Source organism: Dreissena polymorpha, chromosome 1 (genome assembly GCF_020536995.1).
Source record: "Dreissena polymorpha isolate Duluth1 chromosome 1, UMN_Dpol_1.0, whole genome shotgun sequence".
NCBI classification, from domain to species: Eukaryota; Metazoa; Mollusca; class Bivalvia; order Myida; family Dreissenidae; genus Dreissena; species Dreissena polymorpha.
In genome coordinates, this window is record NC_068355.1 from 172,760,273 (window position 1) to 172,771,564 (window position 11,292).

The 11,292-nt window shown below is 33.5% G+C and overlaps 1 protein-coding gene and 1 long non-coding RNA gene across 6 annotated transcripts; both read right to left on the reverse strand.

Moving 5' to 3' along the window:
• Positions 1-3,303: 3,303 nt before the first annotated feature.
• Positions 3,304-7,152, reverse strand: LOC127867704 (uncharacterized). 5 transcript variants are annotated; one of them, XM_052409046.1, is made up of 5 exons: positions 7,014-7,146; positions 6,515-6,578; positions 6,320-6,340; positions 6,048-6,130; positions 3,304-5,002 (listed from the first exon to the last, which is right to left on the reverse strand). In XM_052409046.1, exons 1-5 carry the CDS (start codon positions 7,128-7,130, stop codon positions 4,949-4,951), a joined length of 339 nt encoding a protein of 112 aa, XP_052265006.1. In that variant the 5' UTR covers positions 7,131-7,146; the 3' UTR covers positions 3,304-4,948. The 5 variants fall into 5 exon arrangements, 4 of the variants coding, with proteins under 4 accessions (XP_052265006.1, XP_052265014.1, XP_052265020.1 ...); XM_052409054.1 differs by having other exon boundaries at positions 6,496-6,559; positions 7,014-7,142; XR_008043630.1 differs by lacking the exon at positions 6,320-6,340 and having other exon boundaries at positions 6,496-6,578; positions 7,014-7,152.
• A 231-nt stretch (positions 7,153-7,383) lies between these two features.
• Positions 7,384-10,013, reverse strand: LOC127867730 (uncharacterized). The gene is made up of 3 exons (XR_008043632.1): positions 9,848-10,013; positions 7,777-7,877; positions 7,384-7,532 (listed from the first exon to the last, which is right to left on the reverse strand). It is a non-coding gene; the product is annotated as an uncharacterized LOC127867730 (long non-coding RNA).
• Positions 10,014-11,292: the final 1,279 nt, after the last annotated feature.

An 11,292-nucleotide genomic window follows, 5' to 3' on the forward strand; every position in this document is an offset into this window, starting at 1 on the left:
CAATCGAGCCAAGGCAGCGAGCCGAACCTTTGTGGCAGCGCACAAGTGAATATCCCAATTTCTGGCTTCACGGGATAGTGCAAGAGAGACGGACATTTGGACATTTGTTTTTCTGGACGGATTAAATTTTTTGTTGGAGTATCTCGTTTATTTATTTACTGATTATTTCTTGTCTCAATTTCTTAAAGAAGAATTACATACAAATAAGAATTAGATATTATGCAAACTGATGAATAATCTACGAATCTGGGACATTTAAGTCAAATCAAAAATTACACAACGCGACTTGAAACGAACTTTGAGAGCCACTAGATTACATAACGGCTGAAGTGCCACATATTCATTTTTGGCGCCGTGACGTAGGATAATCACGAGGTGCCACAAATTCAATTACTTCTTATAGTACGATTCATCATTTGTTGCTTGCTGCAATGAAATTCAAATCGACCCAGTTTACGTCCATAGAGTAACTGGTAGCTTTCGAGTACCACTTCTTCAGAACTGTTATTATAGTTGTTTAATTTTCATTACGATTAAAACTAATTTATCCAGTTACATTCTCTTAACGTGTCCGTTTAAGATAAATAAAATAAACTGTTGACAGTAAATTTGTATGAACTCGCTTTAACACTTAGTGTTACACATAAAACATTTAGAACAAAATAAGGCACAAAGTCATGAAGTTTTTCAAATATCTTAATTGCCATTATATTTGCATATGCTGAGTTGTTTTTAGTTTTTTCTGTGTTATATACCTATATTTTAGTGGGAATGACTTTTGTATATGAGTCAAGTGGGCATTGCAAAATATTTACATGACGATTTATAATACACACATCTAATTGAAAGCAATGAGTCGAAATTTCACTCAGAAATGGCATCTCTTTTGCTTTGCAATTAACGTGTTTCGATCGAACTCAGCTTGAATACAAAACTTACACATAGATGACAAAGTTGATTAGTGTGCTGAGGTTATGTGTATTATAGTGAAGAATTTTCTAAAAAGATCATTCAGGCTGATGACGTCTATCCGTGTAAATGTTTAATGTCAATTGTCCGTTGTGCGTGTTGTCCATCGTTTAGCCGTTGGTTCCGTACCATAAAAGAAGGACCACATGCTAAAATGTGGTCTCTCTCTCTCCTGCTGCTGGTACATCTGAGTGTTCACTTTCCTTGAACTGGTAGAACCGTTTGGTCTCGTGTGTAGAAAAAAATTATAAATTATATATACATATATGTACTCATTTTCTGAGAAAGCGAACATTTTTGCGAATGAATAACACACACACACACACACACACACACACACACACACACACACACACACACACACACACACACACACACACACACACACACACACACACACACACACACACACACACACACACACACACACACACACACACACACACACACACACACACACACACACACACACACACACACACACACACACACACACACACACACACACACACACACACACACACATACTTGTAAAACCTTCCAACCGGGGAAATGTGTTCTAAACCTACCAACCGGGGACCACCATTTCCACATATTCTAGAAAGCTGAAAGTGATAAAGAACAGACAAGTTTCGAACCTAAAATACGATTTTGACATAAAAATTATGATAAATAGGGTAATAAATCAAAGACAATTTTACATGCACAACGGGGAATTATGTGCGTACGAAATGAGGAACTGCGATGTGTGCCAACTGGGGAACGGTGTATACCAACAGGGGTACTAAGTGCGTACCAACTGTGGAACTTCAATGTGTACCAACAGGGAAATGGTGTATACCAACAGGGGAACTAAGTGCGCTCCAACTGTGGCACTTCAATGTGTTCCAACTGGGTACTATGTGCGTACCAACCGTGGAACTTTTATGTGTGCCAACAGGGGAATTGTGTTAACCAAGAGAGAAACTTAAGCGCGCTATCACAGTGGAACTTCAATAATGTCCAACGGGTAATTTGCGTTTACCAACAGGAGTAATTGTGTGTAACGTGGCGTGCACGTTCATGGATAATATTTAAGTTAGTACAAAAATTGAAAAGAATATGTATGAAACAATATTTAAATTAAATATGTTTATCATATGACCTTATATAAGTTATACAAAAATGCCTTATTTGATTGACTCAAATATTATTCACATCAAAATAAGCATAAGAGACAAAACGCAAATCAAGCAATACATTTATGACTTCATTAGCTATAAGCCGACTACAAGCATGCAAGTGCTGCATTATACCATAACAATCATGGTGCAATTAATCAACAAATGAATACAATTCGTTCTTAAAACTAAACAAATAATGTTATTTTTTTCAGACCACGCTATTTGTCAAACCGAATGAAGAAAAGGGGGAGGCGGCTTATTTGTTTAATTCCCTTTTTTCATCAGAAAAAAGCATTCATGATTTTCACGTACTATGAAGTTTTTTATCCTTAAAGTAGAACTGCCCATATGCATGTAGATTGAGTAGTGTAAATTTACTTTGTCCTTACTCTGACATTATAAAATAACTCATGCATTTAATCCCCTGAAACAGGTAAACATCAGATAATTCATTCACACGCATGGCAACTTCCACTTTACTTAAATTGTCTTATATACATTTATTGCATTTTCAAAAATAATAAAATCTGTAACTTTAAACAATCATGAACGTTTCACAACGAATGTGGCGAGGCCTGAGAAACTAAATAGTTTAGTTAACTAGCAAAACGACTTGATAACAATGCATTTTGATGCGCCAGTGACTAAGTCTACGGCGGTAGGTCAATCTGAACAATGATCAGTATTTATTCTTATAATATATGTATTCCAATTATACAACTGTGATACCATTACACATGTGCTGTATTAAAAAAATACAGTATGTATGCACTTGTTTGAGTAGAGAATGCCAAAAACGGGTTAACGTTAATAATGAACTTACATTTAATTCTACCTGTCGAAATAACAGATTATATTTTAAGGAAAATAGTCACTGGCAATCGCTTTGTTTTCCCTTGCAAACCAAACACCTTTTTTAAGATTTGAATTCACGTATTTTGTTCAAACTACCTTTATGTAAACCAACTTATGTACCTAATTTTTGCATAAAATATAATAGAAAGAGTGTATTTTAAGCACTGAAAAGTTATGCCGATGCGTCATCCATATATTATTTGTTGAAAACAATATAAAAGTTATAATTAATGTTGTTATACACGTATAATCACCGCTGACTTTGACAGCATTATCATTATATAAAAACACTAATAATTAAATATGAACCAAAGCAAACACTTATCAAACACGTAGTTTAATATTATTTTAAATCACTTACATTATAGTATATATACTTACTGGGAGTGCACATGTGGATCAATTGTTAGACCCTTGTTGGTGCCAACTTGAAAATAATATGTACCAACAGGAAAATTATAACAGTGTGACTAAATTCTGAATATACAGCACCAACTCGAACAAGATCAATTTCGCATACATGTCAAAACACTTAATTACATTCAAGATGGCATATAACAAGGTTAACATAATGATTAATCACTTAAAACAACCGACATTATAGCATCATATCGCAAAGTGTATAAACATGATTAATTATTAGCTTTGTGCATGCATTTACATATCACATATACATATATGTTTCAAATATGTTTTGTTCTAGGTAATCTACAGCTTGTTCAAGTGTGTGTATATGAAGAGTATTCAAAAAAACAAGTAAATAGCTTGTGTTAGAATGCATAAAAGAGGTCAGTCGCAAACGCGATAAATTGTTTTAACAATATCTTAGTCTGGGAAATGGGTATGTTAATTGATCTTTAACCATAAATGAGACAAAAACATAACTCAATCTGGCATCTTAGTATTTTTCATCGTCGTTGAATTATAAACTTCAATTAAAAACATGGGAAAAAATGCATAACTCCTCGCGAATTTTTGTAGATCAAGCAATTTTGATATGAAAAACATATAAACATACCAATTATATACACAAAGCAAATATGTGAATTGATAGCTAATGTGAATATCTACACGCAAAACAAATGAACAAAAATCTGTGTAGGAAATTATTGTAATATTTAACAACTATTTAATCAATTCTAGTGCGATATTTACGCAATAATTTACATTTTGGTAAATGTTTACATTAAAATAACTATTAAGTACTCAACTGCAAGTCAGACACCTGTCATTCAAAACAAATTTTGTAAAATTGACAAAATATTCATTTGTATTCTTCATATTGTAGCAGTAGTTTAGCAGTAGTTTTTTATGTTATTTACATTTATCTTATTACATCTAAAAGTGTTTGTTTGTTATGCTTGAACAAAATGTTTGTTTCAATTTATCCGACTGAATTTTTTTGTGCCTTCTCTGAACGTTTAGCCTTCTAGATTGATTTTTTATCATGTTTGCTATATTCATTCATATTCACCAAGTTTAGGGTAAAAGATAACTTGTAAAGTGAGTAACTCGTAGAAACTCGTAATAGAAAGTACAAAGAAACACTCTTTGGCCGAACTATATACCAATCCTAATTTGTTCGGCGATATGATTATGAACAAATATCGTTTTTGACTGAACCGTATTAATAAAACATTCAAATACAATAAGCACACATATATCGTTTTCGAAAAGAGTATATAGAACAAGAAAACACACAAAACACATGTGACAACTTCATCCTTTAACGTATTCTCCTAAACGTGCATTATATGTGTAATATTTTTTTTAAGTTAAAAGTCCCCGTCGCTTTTTTGTTTCAATTAAATTTCTGCAAGAGTCTTTGACATTTTTCCAACTTCTGTTGTGAAGGTCATTCTCACTTTCAAAACATGCAAGTATTTCTTTTTTCCCTGGTAATTTACCCATTATCAAAAAACGATCTAAGTGTCTGTGAACAGCTCCTTTTTCGTTTTCACTCAATTGCTTTTTGGCTGTTTGTTTTGTTCTCCTGGTATTTGAAGTACCCTTTTCTGTACATGGATAATAAAACACCATATGACGTCGCTAACTGCCATGTGTAAGATATTCATATTAAATATATATACTTCAGTACAATTTTTCATAGCAAAATTACGACAAAAGCGTCCAGGTACTTACGGCACCTGATAATGTCATCGATGTCACACGACAAATTTGGAAACATTATTTTTCCTAATGAATCAAACAATTACTTTTTTAAAGATTGGCTGACGTAGCATGTCATAACATATACCAGGTTGTTCCAAACATGTTATCAAAGTTCGAAAAAGTATAAAATGAATATTTTTTACAGATACTAATAAGACAAAATGAATGCACGGTTAAATGAAAGGTATTGTACTTCTCTGGACAAATGTGTTGGAAGAAAAAAGAACTGGTGAACGGACTGTGGTTCACGGTAAATCCTGTATGTATTGTGCGGTGGTGGGTATAAAATGAACTATCTTTTCTTACCCATGTCAGAATGTATCGTATAGTAAAATATCGAGTAGACGCTATTGTTTTTTTGTCGTTAAGATAAAATATCAACCAATGTCCATATGTAACACGCAAGTTAAATTTCCTAATGTCTCAGAGTTTCATACACAGTAATTGGCAGCGTATAAGTCTTATACTGAAAATTAAAATTAATGATATCACACTTCTTGGATAAGCGATAATTAACGTTTTTGTGATTATGATGAAGTCGATGTTTATAGACTACAGTGGTTAATAAACATGCTCACCAGTTTTATTGACAGTTGTAAATTCTAAATTCTTTGTGTATATGAAGATTGTGATAGACAAGTAGTTCATAGTCACTACAACTGGTAAACAATATTTTATTCTTTTAAAATTCGCATAACGTGTGCTATAACATGTTAATATAATGATCATCGACGTACGTGTTCTGTTAAGCTCATATACCAATTAGCATTACCCGGAATAAATATTGGCACAATATAATTTAAGGCAAAATTACGCCCATTTCACTGAAGACTAAACCAAACCAGAAAATACCCCTTAGTAGCTTCGACATAGTGAAATATTACAAACCGTCTCATCGACTTCTTTCGTGTGTACGGATGTTGTTTGTCCTGGTTCCTGGCTGTCCGTAGATATAGTAGTCATTGTGTTGCCTATTCAAAACAACAATAAAAAATGGTATAACACATAATTTAGTCAGAGTTAAAAAGTTCGTTATTCATGAAACCATTTAGTACAACACATTGGCATTAATTCATTGTACAACAATTACAATAATTTCATGATGGTCATAATATGATTTTAGGCATGTGTAGTAATAACAAAATCAATGTGAAAAACACCCTTTTTTGTTCCGTACATTTCTGAAAATGCAAAAAACAAATACACATTATCAGACAGAACGCATTTCAAGTAGAGCTTGACGACGTTCAATGATAAACCATTTTAATTCACGGCTAAAAGGTATTTAACCAGAAAATACGCCTTAGTAGCTTCGACCTTGCGAAATATTACAAACCGTCTAATTGACTTCTTCCGTGTGTATGGATGTTGTTTGTCCTGGTTCCTGGCTGTCCGTAGATCTAGTAGCCATTGTGTTGCCTATTCAAAACAACATTAAAAATTGGTATTACACATAATCTAGTCAGTGTTAGAAAGTCCGTTAGTTATGAAACCATTAAGTACAACGCATTTGTATTAATGCATGTGTAGTAATAACAAAACACTGTGAAACATACCCATTTTTTGCTCCGTGCCTTTCTGACAATTCAAATAACAAATACACATTATCAGACAGACCGCATTAAAGTAGAGCTTGACGATGTTCATTGATTAAACATTTTAATTCACGGCAAAAAGATATTTGAATATCTGTATTTAAAATGAATAACTAATGAATGAACATGAATGTAATCATAAAACTGATTGGCTATATTTATAAAATAAATAATTCAAAAGACATTTAAAGCTAATTTAAAATGTGATAAATATCAGTGATAAATCCATCACAGATGACATCTTTACAATAGAATGTACCTTTCTCCATGGAAGTGTTGGTACTCCATAATCATATCGGAGTTCCTCGCCAATTGCAATGTCTCTGTCGGCGAAAGTGCATAGGTGGGGAGTTTGGTTGACTTCAACTATTTTCATTACACAAATTTGTTTTGCGTCTTCATTTTCGGCATCATTTATCATTTGACCCTCATGAAATATATCGTTGGTAGCGTCAATGCTGAATAAGACATTAAAATAAACACTTCTGGTGCTTTAAACTAAAATAACGCGCATGCCATATTTAATTATTATGGTGAAACAACTAAAGATAATTCTTCTTCTAATGGCGTGAATTAAACGTTTGATGTGCAAAGTAAAGATAATTTGTAGTTACCATCAAGATTTGTCTCTGTATTTAAAAAAGTAAATGAAGCTGTCATGACCCTCCTTTTCATACTCCTTTTCTAATTGCCGTTTTGCTCGTGTTATCAGATCCCCTTTGTATTCGAGAAGAGAGTCTCCGTTTTTTAAAAGGCTTAGTGGCGAAGACTCCTTCGCCTGAAATATTTATATTTGTAGACATTTTATATTTATTATCATTTTGGTCATATAATTGAAGGCGCCAATAATGTTTCATTCATAAATAATCAATAAATCTTTATGCTACTTCCATACTTCTGCCCAGTATTAAGTAACCCAATAGTCCATGTTTGGTTTCTTCTTTTTAATGGAAAGGGGCTACGATGTTCTTTTATAATTGCTAAACGACTTTAAACATAACCATGTTCACAAATATTTGTACCTATGACATCATTGACGGTTTTTACTTCAAAACCTGGTGGATCAACGTAATTCTGGCAGTACGTTCTTGCGAGATCAAGGGGACTTGGACCCTTTTGGCTACTAAATGTTAAAATGGAAATGTCAATGGGAACAACAACAAGAGCTGTCAGAAAACAGCGCGCTCGACTATTCAAGTGCTTGACAGTATAAAGTAAACCACCATGGGTAAATTGTTCATATTCAATAAGGTCAATGTACTATAGTCATATTCTAACTGGAAGAGGACCATAACTGAAACATATTGATCCTATGTCAATGTCATGTAACTTGTGGATATGTGACTATGTCGTAATAAATAAGTTTAAACCAAACATATTGATCGCTTATGTTTTAAAGAAGTGGTATATTATAGACGATTCTGAGTTCAGGTTTCCACAAAACATATGTATTGAACATTTGTAAAGACATAAAACAAACTAATAAGATTGTATTTCAAGTTTGATAGCAATAGCTTGGGTGGGATGGTTGGACGGTCTTAAGAAAAAACGAATTGCTTTTTTTAACATGTTAAAAAAATAAGGAAAACAAAAACTTTTTTTTTTTGGGGGGGGGAGGATTTCTAGGGTGGGGCGTGTGGGATGGTTTGGGTGAAGTCCATTGTGGTGTTTCAGGTAAGTGTTGTTTTGTCAAAGTATGAATCAAATCTGATCCTAAATAAAGAAGTTATGGCAATTTAATCAAAATTTATTAATTTGACCTTCAGATTCAATGTCAAAGGTCAAGGTAAAAATCAACTTGCCAGGTGCAGTATCCTCATGATAGTAAGAAGGTATTTGAAGTTTGAAAGCAATAGCCTTGATACTTTAGAAGTAAAGTCGATTTTAACACAAAATTTAACAAAATATTCAAAGTTACTAAGTGGAAGAAGGGCCATAATTCTTACAAAATGCTTGTTACAGTTGTCTGCTCTTGTTTATAGATTGGGGTCATGTTGGTCAAGAAGTATGCAAAATATGAAAGCAGCATGTCAAGGGACAATTAAAATATTTGAGGGGGTACGCAAATTTAAACAAATAATTATTATTAATATGCATATTCTAAGTGGAAAAAGGGGCCATAATTCTTACAAAATGTTGTTTACAGTAGCCTGCTCTTGTTTATAGATTGGGGTCCTGTTGGTTAAGAAGTATGCAAAATATGAAAGCAATATGTCAAGGGACAAAGAAAATATTAAAGGTGGTACGCAAACTTTAACATAGAATAACCAATAATATGCATATTCTAAGTGAAAAAAGGGGCCATAATTCTTACAAAATGCTTTCTACAGTTGTCTGCTCTTGTTTATAGATTGAGGTCATGTTGGTAAAGAAGTATGCAAAATATGAAACCTTATGTCAAGGGACAAAGAAAACATTTGAGGCGTTACGCACACTTTAATAAAGATTTATCAATAATATGCATATTCTAAGTGGAAAAGGGGCCATAATTCTTACAAAATGCTTGTTACAGTTGTCTGCTCTTGTTTATCGATTGGTGTTATGTTGGTAAAGAAATATGCAAAATATAAAAGCAATATGTCAAGGGACATAGAAAGTATTTGCGGTGGTATGTAAACTTTAACAAAGATTTATCAATAATAGGCATATTTTAAGTGGGAAAAGGGGCCATAATTCTTACAAAATGCTTGTTACAGTTGTCTGCTCTTGTTTATAGATTGGGGTCATGTTGGTAAAGAAGTATGCTAAATATAAAAGCAATATGTCAAGGGACATAGACAATATTTGAGGTGGTACGCAAACTTAAACATTCCAACGCTCACGCTGACGCTCACGCTAACGCCGACGCCGGAGTGAGTAGGATAGCTCCACTATATATATATATAACTAACGAAAAACTGCCTAGAGCTCTACTTTGTTTAACGTAATTTATAAAATATATTCGTGAAATATGTACCGTAAAACAAGCTTTGTAATCAAATGATATTTATATAAATCGATCTTTAGAATTCGTCTTCCAGTATTACTTTAACGTTTACATAAAAACGCTTTGTAATAGTAATTGAAAGTTGTAAACATAATTAAAAATCTTACCTTAGTTTAATGCGTTTGTTCGCTCGAAACTCCATTTTTCCAACTTACTTTCACTAAATGATATAAATACCGAGTGTATGCTTTTTAAACAGCGCAACCGGGGAACTGTTATTAGCCTGGATACACACTCGATTGTAATTTAGTCAAGATTTGTGTATATTTTGTGCATGCCACAAACCCACTAATCGGGGAAGGCGTTGGATTTCTAATATAAATTGACAGTTTGGTATTCCATACACGTAGATTAGAGATTTTCGCCTAAAACCATCCGGGGAATTCCCCGGTTGGTAGGTGTTCCCCGGTTTGTTGGTGTGTATTCATACGATTTTCCCCGGTTGGTAGGTTTTACAAACTCACACACACACACACACACACACACACACACAAACACACACACACTGTGTTTTCAAAGGCATGTACTAGGTTTTTGAACACGGAAGTACATTACGTCTACCTATTTACGTGTATTTATATTTAGCCTTGAATAACGCATGAAGCTTTTCATATATTCCAGGCTTATTGAATCTTTCTTCAGTAATAATGTAAGAGCTATAAACAGAGACGTAACCAATGTGTTTCCGACAATCGTATCATTGTCACAAAAAGTCTCCATTTGGAAGTTTTCGATTTTATTGACACATATCAAATCTTAACCAATCTCATTAAACACATAATTATGGGCAAAAGGCCTAAAGAAGTCATGATAAACGTATACAGACAAAGCGTTGTATTCGCTGTGAAAACCCGTTAATATCATGCGAGAAAATAGATGAACGGTTTCTGTAAGATGCTGCGTTAACAAGAGGACGCATGCACAAAACTGTGAATTATAATCTAACTGTCAACACCCTCGAGGGACTAATAATTTAATAGTTAGTTATTTAGACGGAACAATATATACTGCGCATCAGGTGGTGATGTTTTCGCCGCAGGCGTACACGATTAAAATATGCTTACAATTTATTTGACGCGAGTACAATTTCGATTAGTTTTTTGGTAAGAATAACTCAATGTAATGTGCGTTTTTGTTCTCACACGAGAGCCTGCATATGGAGAAAACTGCTTATTGTAATATTTGACTTCAATCAATAAATAGATAGATGTGACCACATCTCATGCACATCGGAATAAACAAGTTTTTACGTTAAAGGCACTTGGCCAAGACCAATTTTCTTTCAGGATTATGCAGCCATACGTTCGGATTTATGGGAAATAAAGCTGTAGTAGCCAATACAGAATCATCCTTTGATGAAGTTAGATACAAAATGTGCTTGTGTTGGATGACAGTTGTATGTAATACAAAGGAAATGTGTGACAATCTAGCGGTAGTTTCAAATGTTGTGTATACTGTATTTGTAAATAGTTGTTGACAAACGCGGTTATAAGCAACAAAAACAAATGTCCAGATAAATTAGTTTTTATTTTACAAAATTTACAAGTCGTTT